The sequence below is a fragment of the Zingiber officinale genome, chromosome 7B (genome assembly GCF_018446385.1).
Source record: "Zingiber officinale cultivar Zhangliang chromosome 7B, Zo_v1.1, whole genome shotgun sequence".
Classification (NCBI taxonomy): domain Eukaryota; kingdom Viridiplantae; phylum Streptophyta; class Magnoliopsida; order Zingiberales; family Zingiberaceae; genus Zingiber; species Zingiber officinale.
Genome location: NC_055999.1, coordinates 108,155,919 through 108,175,619, shown reverse-complemented (window position 1 = coordinate 108,175,619; position 19,701 = coordinate 108,155,919). Strand labels below are relative to the sequence as shown.

Below are 19,701 nucleotides of genomic sequence, written 5' to 3'. Positions count from 1 at the left end.
AATCCAACATCCGGTCAATCGTGACCTATTGGAACCTCATGCCTAGCATTCGGTCAACCTTGACCTGCTAGGACTCCTTCACCAAGTGTCCGGTCAATCCCTTTGATCCACTTGGACTTTTCTCCTCGCGTCAAGTGTCCGGTCAACCTTGACCCACTTGGACTCCCATCAGATGTCTGGTCACCCTTGATCCATCTGGATTTCCTCATGCCAAGTATCCGGTCAATCCTTTGACCTACTTGGGCTTCCACCAAATGTTCGGTTACTCTTGACCCATCTGGATTTCCTTATGCCAAGTATCCAGTCAATCCTTTGACCTACTTAGACTTCCCAATACCAAGTGTCTGGTCAACCTTGACCCACCTGGATTTCCACGTGTCAAGTATCCGGTCAATCCTTTGACCTACTTGGACTTCCCAACACCAGGTGTCTGGTCAACCTTGACCCACTTGGATTTCCACGTGCCTGGTTTCACTCACCAGGACTTTCACCTAGCTTCACTCACTAGGATTTTCACCTAGCTTCACTTAGTAGGATTTTCCCACTGCCCGACTTTACTCACCGGAACTTTCACCTGCCTGGTTTCACTCACCAGGACTTTCACCTAACTTCACTTACTAAGATTTTCACTTGGCTTCACTCACCAGGATTTTCTTCTGTCTGGCTTCACTCACCAAGACTTTCCATCTGCCTGACTTCACTCACCAGGACTTCCAACTGCTAACATCCAGTTAGGACTTTTCTAGTCAAGTATCCGGTCAGCTTTGACCTACTTGACTCTTCTTCACACCAAACTGGTCAAACCCTGAACAGAGGGGAATTGCACCAGCAATCTCCCTAATCGGATGATTGCACATGCAATCTCCACGTATTGTCAAACATCGAAACTCAAACATCAAGACTCAGGCTTGATCCAACTCAAGCCTAGTCAACCTGATTAATCTTGACCTAGGAGATCTTGCACCAACAAATTATGCTCATGTAATATAATCCTATCTGAAAGTTAGGTAGATGACGCATTGGCTTGGGTGAATGATTTGTTGATCTGCGGAAGACTTCTTTGACTGGCGATGGAGCTCCTCAATGATTTTGCACACAATCCGACAATCTAACAAAGCGTTAGTGATCAAAGACCAGGGAAGGGATCCCTAGCAAGACCCTCCGACGCTCAAGTCAGTCCAATTTCTAATGAGTGGGCGAAGAAGAACCGTAGTGGATATGCGAGAGTAGGGTTCAGATGATGCTCATTGCGTACCCTGCCAACGGAGAGGATCCTCCTTTATATACCACCTCTCACAACCTCCGTGATTGTGAGATGACCCATTGTGTCAGAGTTTTTTAGGTGATGGGAAGAATACAGTCTAGGTGATTGGTAATGATAGTCCGAGGAATCTTTTTTATACCTACAGATGTACCTCTTTTGTCACTTATGCCTTAGGCCTTTGATGAGATTGTTGAGATATACTGTTGTAACAAATCAATTAGTGAGGAAATCCTTAAGGAATATTCTCCGACAACTTTGACAGTCTATCAGAATGTTGTCTACTGCTTGTCTGTTAAATATATCTTGGTCGGTCCTTAAGTTGGCCGCTTAACTAGAATGTCTTTCATTGAATATATTTTGGGTTGATATTTTATTTGGCCGAGCATTTATAGTAATCCCAATAAAATGAATCACCTTTAACCAGTATTGGTATTAATATGCTCTGTCATGTGCTAAGTATTGCAAAGATATGTTTAGATACTAATATGCCACCTATGGTATACCAAAGATCTATTTAAGGAACCATATGATAAATTATGTAGGTTAGAGTCTTTATTTTAGGGATAATATAACATCAAGTAACTTAAACCCAGTCGACCATATATGTAGAGTTTCCTAAGGATAGGTGTCTTTAAACCCGGCTGATCTTTGCCCTACCGGGTGTATACATAGAGCCTTCTGTTCGACTGACCTTATCCGACCGATCATATATTAGGATCTTAGTGGGGCTAAGTGTCTTTGATCCCGGCCAGACTTTGTCTGGCTGGGCGTACACAGAGAGTCTTATGTTCGACTAGTGTTTATCTGTCCGATCGTATGTTAAGATCTTTGTGAGGCTGTGTCTTTGAGTCGGACCAGATTTTACCTGACGGGTGTACATAGAGAGCCTTATGTTCGACCGACCTTTATCCGACCAATCATATATTAAGATATTTGTGGGGCTAAGTGTTTATGAGCCCGGCTGGACTTTGTCAGGCCAAGTGTACACAGAAAGCTTTATGTTCGACTGACCTTTATCCAACGATCTTATGTTAAGATCTTTGTGAGGCTAATTGTCTTTGAACTCGGACGGACTTTGCCTGATCGGACATACACAGAGAGCCTTATATTCGACTGGCCTTTATCCGACCGATCGTATGTTAAGAGCTTTGTGAGGCTAAGTGTCTTTGAACCCAACCACACTTTGCCCGCCCGGGTGTATACAGAGAGTCTTATGTTCGACCAGCCTTTATCTGACCAATCATATATTAAGATCTTTGTGAGACCAAGTGTCTTTGAGTTCGATCGGACTTTGCCCGCCGGCGTACACAGAGAAACTTATGTTCGGCCGACTTTTATCCGACCGATCGTATATTAAGATCTTTGAGCCCGGTCGGACTTTGCCCGATCGGGTATACACAGAGAGTCTTATGTTCGACCGACCTTTATTTGGTCGATCGTATATTAAGATCTTTTTAAGGCCAAGTGTCTTTGAGCCCGGTCAAATTTTGTCCGACCGGGCATACACAGAAAATCTTTTGTTCGACCGGTCTTTATCCAACCAATCATATATTAAGATATCCATAAGACTCAAGTGCCTAGAGTTCAAATGGTCTTTCATTTGATCGGGCTTCTTTGAGCCCGACTAGTTTTTTATTGTCCGAGTGCATTATTTCTTTAATTTTAGAGTAAAACTCTAGAGTCCTTATACTTGATCGGATGTGTATCCGACCAACCTTATCTGAATACCCTGCTTTAGAGACGCGCAAATAAGACCTAAAAATTTTGAGGCTGGGTGATTAACAAGACCAAGTGTAGAATATTATTTTATCATGATTTTGACCATCACATTATCTTAATTTTGGCTTCACATCATCTTAATTTTAACTACCACATTATTTGTTGAATTCACTTACTATAACCCGTATCATAATACACAATTATGTGCAAAATAAAACAAAAATATATACATAATTTACACGCACCGAATCTAAACCACATGGCATAAGAATTTTATTCTCCAACAAAAGAATAAGCAAGTTTTGATCCCTCACATCTAGGGAAACCCTCTTGTTTCTCATTAAAAGAAGTGAACTCGATAGGCTCTCTCGTGGCTACTTAGTGAAAAGGGAGCTAAAGAGGCCATGATATAATATAGAGTTGTGGCTCGATCGTGTTGATTTGTATTAGGGCGAGTTATGGCTTAGGGTCGTTACTCGAATGAGTTGCATATTAGGCGACGTTACTTTTGTTGGGAAAACAAAATTAACACTAATTAAAATATTAAAAAAAAATTATCACTAATCTTCATCCCTAATATTTCAACATATATTAATTAAAATATAAGACTATAAATTCTAAAAACAATGGTGGAAAACAAAAACGAATGCTACATTACACTGCCCCTTTTCTCATCCTCTCTTTCCTAAGCTCCTAACCTACCCTTAAAATCTATAAACAAGACAGAGTCCTCTGTTTCTTACCACCCATTTCATGTCAAAATGGAGGCAAGCTCGACTTCGACAACGGAGAGAAGGTCGACGGGAAGTAGGAGTCTGACTGGTTCAGCACATCGATGGATTCGATGCCGGCGAACGGAGTGTGTAAGTCGTCCAGGAACATCCAGTCGGTCTCCTCCTTGAGCTGCTTTTCGTCCAGCGTCAGAAATTGATCGAATCCACTGTGGACTTCGGACGGGCGATATTGCATTAGATCGTCGAGGTCGGGAGGGAAGCCTTCGTGCTCGATGTCGGATTCTGGGGTTCGAAGGCTGTCGGAGTTGGTCTCCGATGACTCCGCGGCGGCCTCGGTTTTGGGGTTCTGCATCTTCTCCCAGCTGTTCTTCTTGTTGTACAACCGGCACAGCACCCAATCGTCTAACTGGAATCAAGAACGATCCTTCTTAGTTTAGTTTTTTCGAAATTGTATTTTCCAGCGAGAATTGGAGTAAAAATGTGATTTTTAAGATGGCGTGGTGACTTACTCGCAGGCCGCCGCCGCCCTTTTTGGTCGGAGAGCGATTCGAGTCGGCGAGCCGGTACTCGTGCATGATCCAGTCCGTCTTAACGCCCCGCGGCGCCTTGCCGTGGTAGAAGACCAGGGCCTTCTTGATCGCCACCGCCTTGCCGGTCCCTGGCGCCGCCACCGGCTTGTCGGCGCCCGTTGCCTTCCAGTACCCGCTCCTAGCGGCCCGGTTCGGCCGCGACCCGTTCGGGTACTTCCGGTCCCTCGGCGTGAAAAAGTACCACTCCCGCTGCCCGAACAGCGCCTTCTCTGCTCATCGCCGCCATCAATTAGCACAAATCGAAAGCTAAACGCAAGAAAATTACCATCAAAATGGGATTTTTAATTGAGCTCCTACCTGGAAGATCCCACGGGTTGTACTTATAGAGGTCGACCTCCGCGATGATCGGCACTGGCAGTCGCTGGCTGGCTGTCTTCCTGCAGAGGTAGTGCACGACGAGCTCCTCGTCCGTCGGGTGGAAGCGGAACCCCGGCGGCAGGTTCAGTTCCGCCTCCGCGTCTCTCCTCCTCGCCACCACTCCCATTTCTTCTCTTAATCGAAGTCTCTAAGCTTCTCCGGTTCTCCCCTCTCTTTTTTTTTCCGCTGAATTTGACGGCGAATGAAGCAGGCGAGAGCGGAGTAGATATAAAGCGGCAACGAGAGCGAAATCTAGTGGCGTTGGAACGTGGATCTTGCGGCTCAAGAAAGCGCCACGTGGCGAATGGGAGGAAGAAGGGAAGGAAGCTTCGTTGCAAACGTGCCGAATCGGAAGGGTCAAACCGTCAAAGGCCTGTTCGGTTCAGCAGTCAAAACAGGTATGGATACGTTGAACGTGTCGCTATCATGCTGATGTCATGGAGTGCATAATCCAAGGTCGACCAACCGCAGGTGGACCAACCGAGACACGTGGTGGAAGTGGACCGCTGGTTCGGCGGACCTCTATCTGCAAAAGATTCCACGCCGAGCTGGCGATCTGGAACGCTCACGTGAACCACGTGACGCGACTAACTGGTGTCGGAGATTTTTGACCGCGACGTGAGCATGGCCGCCCGGTTCGATTTGGTTTGGGATTGCATTGGTTCATTGAATCAGAATGTTCATAGGTGGCTTTAAATTGGTTCGATGAACCGAAAGGTGTATGACGCGTGTAGTGTGTGAGAAATGTGAATTTTGTTGGTTTAATCTTTCCCCATCGAGTTGTTGACGTGAAAAGGTCTTCCAGAAAGAACACGTGTCGGAGTTTGTAGTAGTATCATTCCCTTATGGGGTTGTGTTTACTATCATCGATGAGGGAGGACTTGACGAATAATTTTTTAGTGAAAAAATTTCGCAGAGAAATTTAAATTCACAAACATAAGTCCCCTTCCTCTCAAGTAAACGGACCCTAACATACAAGCAACTTGACTAGCAACTAGGAAGAGAAGCTCCAACAATTTCTGTCAACATCTAAAAGACGAAGTACATCAACAGATCGGTGTACGTGAATGGGCTCGTTAATGGCAAATCAACAATAAAATTCATACAATTTGAATGCGATAGTTGAACATGAAAATCTATAAACCGAAGCTCTGTATATCTTTTATTAAGTCGCCATCATAAGCTAATGAAGCTTAATGCAAAAATAAAAATACAAAAAAAGAATGTGATTTATATCCCCAATACTCCTTCCTGCAATATGAGGTCAAGAATTTACTTGAAATTATCCCAAAAGCTTATGATGATGATGATGAAGCTACTTCGATAGCACTGCCGAGCGGCCATGCCGCCTCAACTGAGGCATCACCGTATGGCACCTGCTTAACCAGTGTAATATCTTGCTGTGCATCTATGGCTGCGGTAATAAAAAATAGGAGTTGAGAACATATTGCGGAACCATTACGAAACAACAATTACCCATGGCTGTTAAATGCACGTACCAAACCCATCTACTAGTAAGGCGTACTGGTAGGCGAGATCCATGCACAGGTAGGGAAGGTTGTCCGCTTGAACAAGAGGAAAGGCTGCCTTTGCATCCTCAACGTTCAACTGGCAAGCACGCATTGCGGCCTCCTCGAAGTCTGCAGGTTTAACATTACTCATTGGCTTGTCGCGATCTATAAAACCAACCTGATGAGGACGAGACGAAGATATGAACTTGTGGAGGACCAGCCGTGTATACATTTGAGTTGTAAGAAAAACATTGTGTAAGAGTGTTACCTCGGCAGCACGGTCAAAGAAGAAAGATGCTACAAATAAATTTTTCTGCCCATCTCCACCTCCACCATTCCAGATGCCACCAAATGTACACTTCATGTGCGTGCAGGCTGGTTCATTGTTCCTAAGAGCCTTAATTGCATCGTCCTTGCATTTGGAAAAGCTGGCACCGGACGATGAGGCAGATGCTTTGTATGTCTTATCACCATATTTGTATGACCCTTTAAAGTGACAAAAAATGGAACTTGTCTAGATGTGATAAAAAGGGCTTAGGCTACTGAAGATCTACTAACCATGGAGAAGTTATCAATGTGACAAGTTTATATAGCTTATCAATGGATATGATTTTCCAGTTTTGGTGGCTTAATTATGACAAGTTGTCAAACTGCAAATCCGAGTACAAAATCCACAACCAAAATAATCTCAAATTATAGCTTTATGTGAATCACACATTCACATTCTGCAGAAGGATTGTTAATCCAATAAAACATCCAGCATCAATTGGTTTATAATACAGTATAGGCTATGGAAATTCAGGTCGTAGGTTGGTTAATGTTTAGTAGATCATGTAAGAGATAGGAATCATGTAGACAAATATGGACATGAATATACTGACCAGCTTAATGAATTGAACAGCTAACTTTGGCTTTCTTGGTGATGATGAGATGTGATAATCACCTATGTTCCTTACATGTGTCTACTAGTTTAAACTGATAAATGATACAGGTAGGATTCTTCGCAACCTACACAATAGGTATATGTACTAGCTAAAAATACGAGCAACTTCCTACCAGAATATTTTCCCATACAAAACACATGTAACATTGTTTGCTATTTAACAATGTCTTGTATAGCTGTCTCTACTAAAAAAAAAAAATCTTCAGAATTCAAACGTAGAAGTGGTATTCACAATGAAGCCCCATTCATGAGTTTTAAAATAATTTATAATAACGGGAGAGTGCAAAAGTAACATGGTCTTTCCTATGATTGAGAGGAAACATGTCATGGCAAAAATAGTTTACTGGATTGTGCTTTGCTCAATGGAAAACATAGAAGACAAGTAGAAAAAATGCTTCAAAATAATGTATTATGATGCTCCAAGTCCAAGGTTAGCTATTCTAGCTGTGGAAATTATTTTTAAAATAACCATTAAATTACTTCCAAAATATAAGTGGAGGAAAAAGAAGAATAAACAGACTAGAATATACAATGTTAATTATGAGTATATAATATACCATGGTAGCCACCCAATATGCAGTTGTTGCCCTCATCAGTGACTTTCAGAATCTCAGCACGAGCTGCTAATAGACCAAAGTGCAGATAACTGCAAGGAAGACATTGAGTTAATTTAGCCTACAACACAACTATGACGACCTAAGATTTTAAATGCACAATTAGTTCAGAATCATCACTGATTTAACTCTGTAACATCACAGAGAAAATCAATTCTGACAATTAAAAGAAATAGCCATACCTGTGGACATACAAGTAGTATTGAGTTCCTTTAAGAAACAATTTCTGTACGTACGAATCCTCTCCATTCAAGACTTTTGGAGCCTTTTCATCGTCGCCTTCTGAAATGGCATAAGCCATTTGAACAGACCCACCTCCTAAGTCAACTACTCCAACTGTATTTGCATAAGATTTTCCAAGTCTTCCTAATAGATAATTAATTGTCACCTAAAAAAATCATTTCTTTTGTAAGACATAAAAAAACCATATGTGTCAAATAGGAGAACAATATTAGATGGAAGTCAAGGCATCAACAATGTTGACCTTGTATGACTAGGAGTTGGTAATGTCAAACATGCTATAAGATAGAATACAAGAAAATTTGAGGTAATAGAATGAAAGAAAGTTACATGTTTGAGTAGTTAAATACTAGATAACTATTTAATATCTTGTTAATTCAAATCTATACTTACCATTAAACTATATAATTATGAAATGAGAAAGCTAGCAGACAAGGACCTGTTCAATATTTATAGTTAATCTGTAATTATTTTTGGATAGACACTCCAAATATAGAAAATTAAAAAATCCACGTCAGTTGAAGCTTTTGACACTACAATATCTTACATAATCCTAGATGTAGATTGAAGAGTAAGATAAGTAAAAACGTACAAGAAGGTAATTAAGGGTCCATTTACTTGGGCAGAAAGAATAATAAAGTAAGGGTGAGGGAGACAAAGAATAATAAAATTGCATATGGAGCTCTAGTATTTGTATATCAAATGGAGCTCTATTATCTGTATATCTTTTATATCACTTCCCCTCCAACCTGCATATTTTCAACACAACTAAATGAACTGTAAATATCAAATTTATATATATTTCAAACAATTTTCCATATATTTCAGAAAAACAAGTAATGCAAAACTATATAAGCATTACAATTAGTCTGACAGCTTTAACATGTCTACCATGAAGTCATGAGCTATAATTGTAATATCCAGAATGGGCATTGCCACTCAAGGCCAGTAAAACATCCACAACTTTCAAAGATCTAGTTTGCAAATAAAATGTTAGCTAGTGTAATTAAAAAAAAACAAAGGACACTTTATCTATTATTTCTATGTAAAACCATAAAAATAAAATAGAATGTCCAATAAATCTCTGTTAAAGGTGTCTTGCCAATTTTGCAAAATATATTGCAGCACTAAGCCATGTCCATGAAACCAACATGAGAAATTTCAAAAAGATATAATACTGCCTATCTCTGCTCAGAACAACGTTGTGAAAACAAAGTTTGATAAACAGATAAAGTTGCAGTAGGCATACCCATTGAAAAGCACCTTCCTGAGTTCCATCAAGAACAGTCACCCAATCTGGCTGGAACTTAAGTGAACTTTTGTGCTGAAGAAGTTCTCTAACCTGTGTAAATGAACCAGAATAAAGTGACAACATAAAATTTAAAATTAGTCAAGTAATTCAAGAAGACAGTTTTAATGTAAGTAAATCAAATCTTATCATTAAGATTTAAAGGATTGAAAATCTTTTTCTGATTAGCATTAGTATTAATAAGGAACAATGCTGGCATTTATACCGCTTGCAAAATTCGTTCTGACGTTTCAGTTCCCAAATTTCTAAGACCTGCAGTAGCCTTCAAGAGCATTATTGAAAGAAGTAAGTCCATAATTTAATTTTGATGCATTGTCTATAGTAGAAAGAAGCGAATAGTACCCCAACTCTGACAGGTGTTTTATTTCGCAATTCCTTCGGAACAACACTCTCTGCTTTTTCCAAGAGTGGAGCAAGTGAATCTGCAGCCTGCTGAGGATCTTCAGCATAAGCACTCAAACCTGGTTTTCTCTGCGAGTAAAAGTAATTAGTCCAGAAAAGATGTATGTTGGAGGTTGCCTCATACTAGTAACTTATACTACAATCCCTTACTTTCTAATTTTTCTTCTTGAAAAAAGTAGTTAATCCAAAAAAGTTGTATGTTGAAGGTTACTTCATACTTGAATCTATTTCAATGCCTTATTTTCTAACTTTTAATTGTTTCATTATTTGTTAAGTTCAGAGTCGAAACATAGAGTTGATTCATCAGCATTTTTTTCTCATAATGTTGTGCATCCACGTAAGACAAGAACCCGAATCTCAGATCTAATTTTTTTTTTTTTACGAAATCAACTCTGAAACAATCAGTTCATGCTTGAAATGCTTAGAAAAATAAAAGCCGAGTAAATTAAAGAAAACACATGATATATATAAAAAAAAAAAAAGAGAAATTTTGATCATTACTTGTTCAAAGAGCTCCAACTCGTCCCCTATGTGCATGAGATTCAAATTCTCATCGAAGCAGTAGACATGAACCCGACTCCCGGAACTCCCAGCGTCAAATATAACAGCGTAGCTCTTAGATCCCGCATACCCTCCAGGCCTTTGCTTCGTCCTGACAACGGCGATGGTCGTGGGAGTGCGAGGCATGAGGAACAGGAACAAGGAGAGCAGGAAGAGGGGCACCGTCACGGCGAGGACGACAGCGCGATATCGATGGATCTTGTCGGGGATGGACTCCTGCCGCGCTCTCTTCATCTTGGCCTCGAGATCCACGGGTTCGCGGCTGAGTTCCGGTGCGGACGGCGACCGGTACCGGATGAGACCGTTGGACGCCGACGCAGGCGCCGGCGTCGGTGCCTTCAACGGCGTCTCTTGCGACGGATCCAGCTTGCTTACGCGGAATGAGAACGAGAGAGGAACGCGAAGGCGACGAGGTGGAGATCGATCTCCGTCGCGATCTCGCTTGCTCGCACTCCGTTTCTCCCTCCCGATCCAAATTGAGGTATTAAAGCACGAAGTTTTACAAAAATAAGAGAAAAAAAAAATCTGATTTCGTCCCTCTAGTTCACACGAAGTCCCAACTTAGTCCCTCTTCTTTTCCATGTGTCAAATACATCCCTTATCTGTTAAAAAATGTTCTAAAATCATCCATCCATTTATTTGAATGTTAGTTACTAACGGAGGAATGCCCTATTTCCTAAAATTCGATCTAGAACCCTAATCACACTTATTCCCCCACCCCGTCCTCTTCGTGGGGTTCTCTCAAAATCGTCTTAAACCACTTATTTTTGCATGTTCCAATTTGTATTTCAAAATTGAGTCTAGGATGAAGTCTCAACCACTCCTAGTTTCCGACATAAAATTTATGTAAAGCCCTTTGTTGTTTCAAATTACCATATGTGGTGTGTTTCGAGTTTAGGCAGAGAGTCAGTGTCAGAACCCGCAGAAAAAAGTCTCAACCTCTAAAGTTCCTCTTGTTAGCCATTGCCACTTCATTTTCTGCACCATGTGTTAAATATGCACTGCTCTCTACTCCTTCGTTGTTGCTAGGTTTGTATTGGGACTCCATTTTTTTTTCTTTCACTATTTTCTTTCCCTTTTTGTTGATAAATTTGACTGTTTAATATATATATTCAAAAAAAGAAATGGATTGGAAGTAAGAAGAATTATGAGAAAAAACTAGCAATTGGAAGAAGATAGGAAGGAGTTATATAGGGGAAAGGTGTGAAAATATGACTTTTTTAGTTCTTGATTTTTGGTTTTACTTGGGTCCAATCAAAATACGTGGCAGAAATAAGTATATGATCGACTTCAATGCAAAGCCTATTTCCATAATGTCATAGTTATGAAGGTTGCGTCGATTTTGTTTCCTACTGTTGGTACAACTATTTTCTTTTTCCAAGCTATTACCACTTTGTATATATTATGATTCCTAAATTTTAAATTTATGAGCATTATTTAATTTATGCAGTTAGTTGCTCGATTTATTTGTTATCTATAAATCTGACTTTTATTATTATTATTATTTTTTGGATGTAATTAGTTGCTGTATTTACATTAAGTGCAAGTGGTGTTGGTTTATGGCTAGACGAAACAAACATTATCTAGAATTCACCCCACATTATGGTAATGTTTATACATTTGAAGCTTTTCCACTTTTGGTTTTGTCAATTGGATGATATTTTGGATAAATTTATTAAGATGTGAATTATTTGTATACGGGCTCTATTGGGGAGCATTCTTGTATTACGATCAAATTGTACTACAATGGTATGATGGAAACTAGTGGGAAGAAGAAAGTATATAGAGGTGGGAGTATTGAATTTTTTTGATCATGTCGATATGGAAAAAGATGGGAATGATTGAACTTTGGGGGTTTGCTGAGGAAGTAGGATGTACAGAGAAAGCTAGCTTCAGATTTTGACACAAAATTGACAGAACTTTGACTAATGGGAGATATTTGGACAATGATGAGACTGCACTTGATATTAGGAATCATATTCCTAGAAACTATGAAGTAGAAATTTATATAGAACATGTTGATGTTGTTACAATCAATCAGATAGATCCTGCTGATGGCTTAGAGAAAGCAAAAGGACTTGAAGTGATGATAAATGGTAGCCATAGTGAGGAAGACGATGATGAAGAAGATGGAGATGAATTTTATGATAATAACTTTGGTGTTAAGGAAGATGATGAATTGTTTGATGAATTCATTGATCTGGGTGTTGAAAATTCTTGGGGGATGATGACTGTGTAGATAGTGATGGTTTGGGGAGTGCTGCTGAATCAGAAGAAGACGATTAAAAAAGATTTCTGACTTATGACCCAAATGTAGATTTCAAAAATCCTGAATTGAAACTTGGTATGATATTCAGTTCGAAAGAAGAGGCAAAGTTTGCAATAGAAAGCCATTGTATAAGACAAGGGAAGCTTGTAAGGTTTGTCAAGAATGATAAAATTAGACTTCGGAGTGAGTGCAAAACTGAAGGCTGCGAAGGGAATATTCTTGTATCACCAATGAATAAAGATTCTTGTTGGAAAATAAAGACGTTGAAATCTACACACAACAATTGTTATTGGAATCATACCAATAAAGGCATCACCTCAACCTGGTTTGGTACAACTTTTACAAAGAAATTCAAATCAAATCCTAAGTTGGGGACCAATGAGTTCAGGCAAGAGATATGCACTACTTTGAAGGCAAATATTTCAAAGAAACAAGCTTATCTAGCTAAGAGAAAAGCACTTAAGATAATTGAGGGCGGCATAGAAGAACAATTTAGCAAAATAATAAATTACCGTGCTGAACTTAAGAGGTCTGATGGAGATGCTTCGGTGATTCTAAAGTTGACAGAAGATGATGATGGTCCAAGATTTTAGAGACTTTATGTTTGCCTCTCCGCATGCAAAGAAGGTTGTAAAGAGGCATGTAGGCCTGTGATTGGTGTTGATGGCTGTTTTCTAAAAAGCAAGAATGGGGGGCAATTGTTGTCAGCAGTTGGACTAGATCCAAACAATAACATTTTTCCAATTGCTTATGCCATGGTTAAAAGAGAGACGAAAGATAGTTGGATATGATTTCTACAACTATTGGACAATGATATTGGTTTTGAGGATCAATATGGTTGGACCTTTATGTCTGACAAACAAAAAGGTTTGATTCCTACTTTTGAGCAGTTATTTCCAAATGCTGAGAATAGATTCTGTGTGAGGCATCTCTATAGCAACATGAAACACAATGACTTTAGAAGTGTGGCGGTTAAGAATGCTCTTTGGGTTGCTGCGAGAGCGACAAGAATTGAAGTGTTCAAAAGACGGATGGAAGAGTTGAAGAAAATTGATGAAAACGCATATCAATGGTTAGCAAAAAAACCTGAGCATCATTGGTCTAGGTCACATTTTAGCATTGTTCCTAAATGTGACATACTTCTTAATAATATGTGTGAATGCTTCAATAGCTTCATATTGGATGCAAGAGAAAAACCAATAATTCCCATGTTTGAAGCAATAAGAAATCTACTGATGGTTAGATTTCAAATGAATAGGGCAAAGGCTGAGAAATGGAATGGTGTATTATGTCTTAAAATTAAGGCGGTGTTGGGAAAAAATTATCTAGAAACATTTGGATATAGTCCTATGATGTCTGACGAGACACATTATCAGATCATGGGGTTAAACCAGCAGCATTCTGTCGACTTGTGTAGAATGATTTGCAGTTGTAGAAAATGGGTTTTGACAGGAATCCCTTGCCCGCATGCTATTTGTGTTATTTGGTGTAAGAAAGAAGATCCAGAAGCTTATGTACATCGTCATTATAGTGTTGAGGCCTACAAACGATGTTATAGTGGATCAATCATGCCCATCAATGGACCAGATTTGTGGCTTGAATGTCATTTAATCCCTCCATTGCCACCGGTGTTTAAAGAAAGAGTTGGTAGGCCAGCAAAATTGAGAAGGCGGGATCCAGTTGAATTACTAGCTTCAAAACAAACAAAGCTGATGGGTTTGAGAAGAAACAATAAATGCAAGAGTTGTGGTGAGATTGGTCATAATCAAATGAGTTACAAGATACCTAAATCGAGTGATTTAGATCATACAACATCACATCAAAGCAAAGGGATAGATCATGAATTAGTACCACGAGAATGTAATGAAATGGAGATAGATGCACATACACAATGCAGCGGTGCAATGCCAAATGAAGGAGAGAGAATCATTCCCACAAAAGAGGTTGTGCATGATGCATTAGTATCAAACAAAAGAGAAAAGCTACAGGTTATCGAATTTTATACATATTAGAAAAGCATAATGTGTATTACTTACTTTGTTCATAGTAATGTATTTTTTTGTTTTCGATTATCATAATTATTTACAGGTTATACGACAAAAGATAACTGGAGTGAGGATTAAGGACAGCTCTAACACGATACCATCAATCAATGTAAGTGAAATAGACTTGTATTTGATTACTTGTTTTCATTGGATGGATTTTAGTTTTTGAAAATTTTATGTTTCAGGTGAAGCAAGTATTCAATGGGCAAAATCATGTTTATGTGAAAGGTAGAAAGAACTTTGTGACGCTATCAGGATTAGGATTACGAGCTTCATTGGACAACCAACAAAAGAAAGCACAAGCAGAATCGTCAAATGTATCAATTACCAAACAGTGATATTGTAGTTGTTATTTGTCTGTTTTGGATATTATTTTTGGTTATACTTAATTAGTATTGGTCAAGTGTATTGGATTTGTTATTGTTATTTGAATATCAAGCAGACTATTTTTTTTGTTGAAATATTGATATTATGTTACTTCTATGTAAATGATAGTGTGTTATTTTTATTCTGATGTATTTTATTTTGGTTTAATTGATGCACCTTATTTTGGTTTCGTGCTTTTCCCCTCATTTTATGTTGATGTTACAGTTGTAAGATTAATATTTAGAAAAGGAGACACTCCTTCGTCCGCAACTAACATCCAAATAAACAGAAGGATGATCTTGGGACATTTTTTAAAAGTTAAGGGATGCATTTGACACATAAAAAAGAAGAGGGATTAAGTTGGGATAGTGAGTAAATTAGAGGGATAAAATCGGATTTTTAAAACATTGCTCCGTTAGCAACTAACGTTCAAATAAATGGAGGGATGATTTTGGGACATTTTTTTAAAGATAAGGGATGTATTTGGCAAATGAAAAAGAAGAGGGACTAAGTTGGGACAAGGAGTGAACTAGAGGGACTAAATCAGGTTTTTTCTCCAAAAAATAAATTCGATTTTCTCCTACAATCTATTAAATTTTTATTTCAGTCCATAAGACTTTTAATGTTAGGCGAATTTCAATATGATAAATTTTGGGTGCAGGCAGAAAAGCTTCAACGTATTCTTGAGGTCACTCTTGTTAATAGTTTCTTTTACTTACGTCTGTAGTCTATCATCTTTTTGTTGGCATGTTAATCTACTAGTTTCGAGTCTACCTCTTCCATAACCTCTACCATTGAATCTATCTCTGCCTCGGCCTCTACCGCTAAATAAAAATGACTAAAATTCGATTATTACTCTGATAGCGAGACTACCATCACACGTTTTTATAAGAGGACATTTCTTTTAAATTTATAGTTCATTGTCTTGTCTATGTAAATTTATAATAATTTGACTAAAATTGTGAAGATTTGTCATGACTCCGACAATCAAACTAATAATTGAGGACTGATGAAGCCAGTCATCTGTCTCCGGCGGTGCTATTTTTTTGTTTTCCTCTATTGCTATTGCAGACGGCAGTCGACAAGGCCAGTCGATCAAGAGGATCCAAAGCTTGAGTGATGGCTCTGCTGCTGAGGAGGTGTTTAGAATTTGATTGGATGAAAATGGATAAATGTATAAAGAAATTCGGACTCTCCAAATTAATCGATTGAATACACGATGCCAATAACTGCAAATTGGAAAGGACAGGGGGAGGACCAGAACAGCAACAGGGGAAATGGTAAATGGCCTCCTGTCTGTGACCATTTTGGTGGTAAGGCTACAAAAGATAAGCGCGAAGGTGTTTGATCGATCACAGTGACAATCTGAGCAGATTGAGATCCATCACAAGCTCTCGTCACTGTCCAAGTTGGGGGAGGAAGAGAGGGGTGAAGTAATTGCAGGCGGTGGCGTTGTTGGCGACTAGAATGAAAAAATCTTCCTCTTGCATTTGGGGGATGGAGTTGACAGCTGCCGAGTGCATTTAATTAAGAACCACAACATGAAACCGAAGAATGAGACGGAGAAGAGTTTTGGCAGTTCCTTCTTTCTACTCATTACTTCTTCACTTCTCCGGTGATCTTCAATTAATGGCAGCTCCTCTGAGCTAAGCTCGGTTTTTAATGCCTCTGATTGGCTGCAGTGTCCCGAAAAGGGAACTAGAAGGCGTGAGGTGTGCGCTCCGATCAAGGAAGTGATTCCGCCATGGACGCTTACGAGGCGACGAGGATCGTGTTCGCCAAGTTGCGGAGCTTGGACCCGGAGAACGCCCATAAGATTGTGGGCCTGCTGCTGCTGCAGGAGAACGGCGAGAAGGAGGTCATCCGCCTCGCTTTGGGCCCCGAGACGCTCCTCCACGCTCTCGTTCTTAAGGCCCGGAAGGAGCTGGGCCTCGCCGAGGCCGCCTCCGCCGCCTCTCCTCCCCCTTCCCCTTCCCCCTCCCCCTTCCTACTCCGCCAGAACTCCAACTCTCGCCTGCTTTCCCCCTCTAATTGGTCTGCGTCTCCAGCTGGGTTCTCCCCCTCGAACAGTGCTAATGGTGGTTTCAGCGGGTCACTGGACAAGCGCGTTTGCTCTAAGAATGTCAACGCGTCGGTTTTCTCCGTTGGCGGTGGCGGCGACGGCGACGCTGACCTTGCTGATGAGTTTCACCTCGACCAGCTCGCCTTCTCGGGAGGCCTCAACCCCTCGCCTTATTGCAAACACACGCTTTCCGTCGCCTCCAATCTCAGTGGCGGCGGCGACGACGACGTTTTCCACTCCGACATCGACTGTCAGAGCCCTTGTAGCAGCGTCGACGCCGTTGTCTTCCATTATGGGATGGGACTGGGGTCCAATCTCTACCGTCATCAGCAGAGTGCCCCCGTTGTCAACGCCGCTGCCGCCGACCTCGATCTCGGCGACAACGCCAGCGGTCTCGGCTTGGAGCCTGGCCTCTACTTCCCTCGGGGCTACTGCAAGAGCGGCGCCGCCTGCCGGTTCCTCCAAGGCCTCCCAGATATAGTCGCAACGAGGGTCAACACCAAGATGGGCGCGACGGTGGAGCAGCCATGCCAGGAGTCGTTACTAAGGTCGAAGAGCCAGAGTATGCGCGGCGCTTCGCAGCTCAAGGCTTCCGCGTTCCCCTACTCTCCGACGGGCTCCGTTCTTCCGTCCCCGTTGTCGCCCTCCACCGATCCCCTCAACCTCTTGCTTCAGCAGCAGCAAATTGAGAGCCAAAGGTACCGCCTTTTCACATCTAAACGATTGTAATCTTTTTGCGACGTCTCTTAAAGGCGTCCCAAATCTCCACAGGGCAGCCGCCGTGGCGGCATCGCTGATGCTGGCAACCGACGACGCCCACAATTTCCTAAGCAGATCAAGAATCGACTTGCTGCTGAATCCTAGTTCCAGGCAGATCTACTTGACCTTCCCAGCAGACAGCACCTTTAGGGAGGGCGACGTCTCCAACTACTTCAGGTCGGTGATAACCTCCTTCTTCCGATCCTTCCTACTTGTTCGTGGAGTTCTCAAATTCCATTCCTAAAAGACATCAAACTCCTGGGATTTGTAGCATCTACGGACCAGTACAAGACGTGCGAATCCCCTATCAGCAGAAGAGGATGTTTGGCTTTGTGACCTTCCTCTACCCGGAGACCGTGAAGCTGATTTTGGCGAAGGGGAACCCTCACTTCGTCTGTGAGTCCCGTGTGCTTGTCAAGCCCTACAAGGAGAAAGGCAAAGTGCCCGACAAGTTCAGGTACTCTTCGAGAGATTATCCCCCTGTCTCAATCTGTTCAAGATATTGCTAATCCAATGGCGTTCGTTTGCACTCTTGAATTCAGGAAGCAGCAGCAAGCTGAGAGGAGCGACTGCTATGGGTGCACGACTCCTACTGCCTTGGATGCTAGAGAAGCCCGCGACCTTGATTTGCTCGGTTAATCTCTTCATTTGTTCTTTCTTTTTCCATCGTGCTTCTCCATTCTCATCTCATGAAGTATTTGTCCTGCGTGTTACACATCAGGAGCAAGGATGTTCTGCAACAGCAGAAGCCAGGAGCTGTTGCTGAGAAGAAAGCTAGAGGAGCGACAACAAGCAGCAGAGGTGCAGCGCGCTATCGAGCTGCAAGGGAGACGATTCATAGATCTGCAACTCCTCGGCCACAAGAACCGAAGCATTGCTTCGGCTCCTCTCGCCTTCATCAACTCCCTTACATCCTTCGCCGCTAATCAGCCCGTAAACAATGTGGACAGTAGCTGCAATGGTAGCACCAATAGCAGCATCAGTAGCTCATTGAAGAATGACAAGGAAGAATCTGCTGCCATGGCAGCCTCCTCCAGTGACGATAGTGAATTTCAACCAAGGTTAATTACAGAAGAATGTGTTTGTTACGTTTTCATTTCGATACAAAGATTCATCTTACACCATAACTTGACTGCAGCGTGGAGCACAATTTGCCAGATAGCCCATTTGCTTCACCCACCAAAAAGTCTTCCTCCTTCATGCTCGATCTGTTTAACAATGGCGAAAATCATGTCAGAAACAGCTCCAGCAACGGCCATCTCCTTGGTTCCACCACAACCTCACTAGATTTCGAGGTAATCGATAAAAGAAACAGAGAAAGAAAGCCATTACAGTTGGAATGTAACCTGAAATAGTAACCGTAGCCTCATTCATGCAAGTTGATAGTGAAACGCAGGGAAAGAGAATTTTTTCCTTTGCCTTACAGTTGGAAGTTATAGACGTTATCAACTAATGCACGCATCAAATGGCATACAAAGTCACAGAAACAAAGAGAAAGAAAGCCAGAGATAATTTGTGTAGCCGAAAGATTGGATAGCAGCATAGGTGTAGGACCAAACACATGGAGAGCAAATCGAAAAAAAAAAGAAGGTGTTGGAGCTGTTTCATGCATGGTGCATGCATGTCCCTCCTCCTCCTCCTCTTCCTCTGCCTTCTGCCCTGTGCTACAGGGCCTTTGCTTGTCCTCTTATCGCCTTTGATGAGCCAAAGCCAACGCTCAAGGGTTCACAAAAGGTTCTGCTTTCTGATTCCTGTTGTCTCTCCTCTCTTGCTTTATCTTCTTTATGGAATACTATTTCTCTTTTGTGAATCAGTGTATGTGCGTGTTGCTTTTGTTTCTGTGTGACAAGGTTTTCCAATGGGCATGGTTATAAGGACCAAGCAGTAGGTTTCCTTGCTGTTGAGCATGGTTGTAACTTGTAAGGACTAAGCAGTAGGTCATTTATGGCCAGTTTA

General features: G+C 41.3%; 3 protein-coding genes across 3 annotated transcripts; 1 reads left to right on the top strand and 2 right to left on the bottom strand.

Moving 5' to 3' along the window:
• Positions 1 to 3,549: 3,549 nt before the first annotated feature.
• Positions 3,550 to 4,885, bottom strand: LOC122006799 (NAC domain-containing protein 67-like). The gene is made up of 3 exons (XM_042562423.1): positions 4,605 to 4,885; positions 4,227 to 4,516; positions 3,550 to 4,123 (listed from the first exon to the last, which is right to left on the bottom strand). The coding sequence occupies exons 1-3, from the start codon at positions 4,789 to 4,791 to the stop codon at positions 3,740 to 3,742; spliced, it is 861 nt and encodes a 286-aa protein (XP_042418357.1). The 5' UTR covers positions 4,792 to 4,885; the 3' UTR covers positions 3,550 to 3,739.
• An 835-nt stretch (positions 4,886 to 5,720) lies between these two features.
• On the bottom strand, positions 5,721 to 10,740 carry LOC122006798 (probable apyrase 1). The gene is made up of 9 exons (XM_042562422.1): positions 10,185 to 10,740; positions 9,624 to 9,752; positions 9,487 to 9,543; positions 9,222 to 9,314; positions 7,915 to 8,120; positions 7,676 to 7,764; positions 6,444 to 6,661; positions 6,164 to 6,353; positions 5,721 to 6,078 (listed from the first exon to the last, which is right to left on the bottom strand). Exons 1-9 carry the CDS (start codon positions 10,476 to 10,478, stop codon positions 5,960 to 5,962), a joined length of 1,395 nt encoding a protein of 464 aa, XP_042418356.1. The 5' UTR covers positions 10,479 to 10,740; the 3' UTR covers positions 5,721 to 5,959.
• Positions 10,741 to 16,072: 5,332 nt separating this feature from the next.
• LOC122006797 (zinc finger CCCH domain-containing protein 53-like) lies at positions 16,073 to 19,578 on the top strand. The gene is made up of 7 exons (XM_042562421.1): positions 16,073 to 16,539; positions 16,607 to 17,684; positions 17,758 to 17,922; positions 18,017 to 18,202; positions 18,288 to 18,379; positions 18,467 to 18,806; positions 18,884 to 19,578. The coding sequence occupies exons 2-7, from the start codon at positions 16,669 to 16,671 to the stop codon at positions 19,098 to 19,100; spliced, it is 2,016 nt and encodes a 671-aa protein (XP_042418355.1). The 5' UTR covers positions 16,073 to 16,539; positions 16,607 to 16,668; the 3' UTR covers positions 19,101 to 19,578.
• The last annotated feature ends 123 nt before the right edge of the window (positions 19,579 to 19,701 follow it).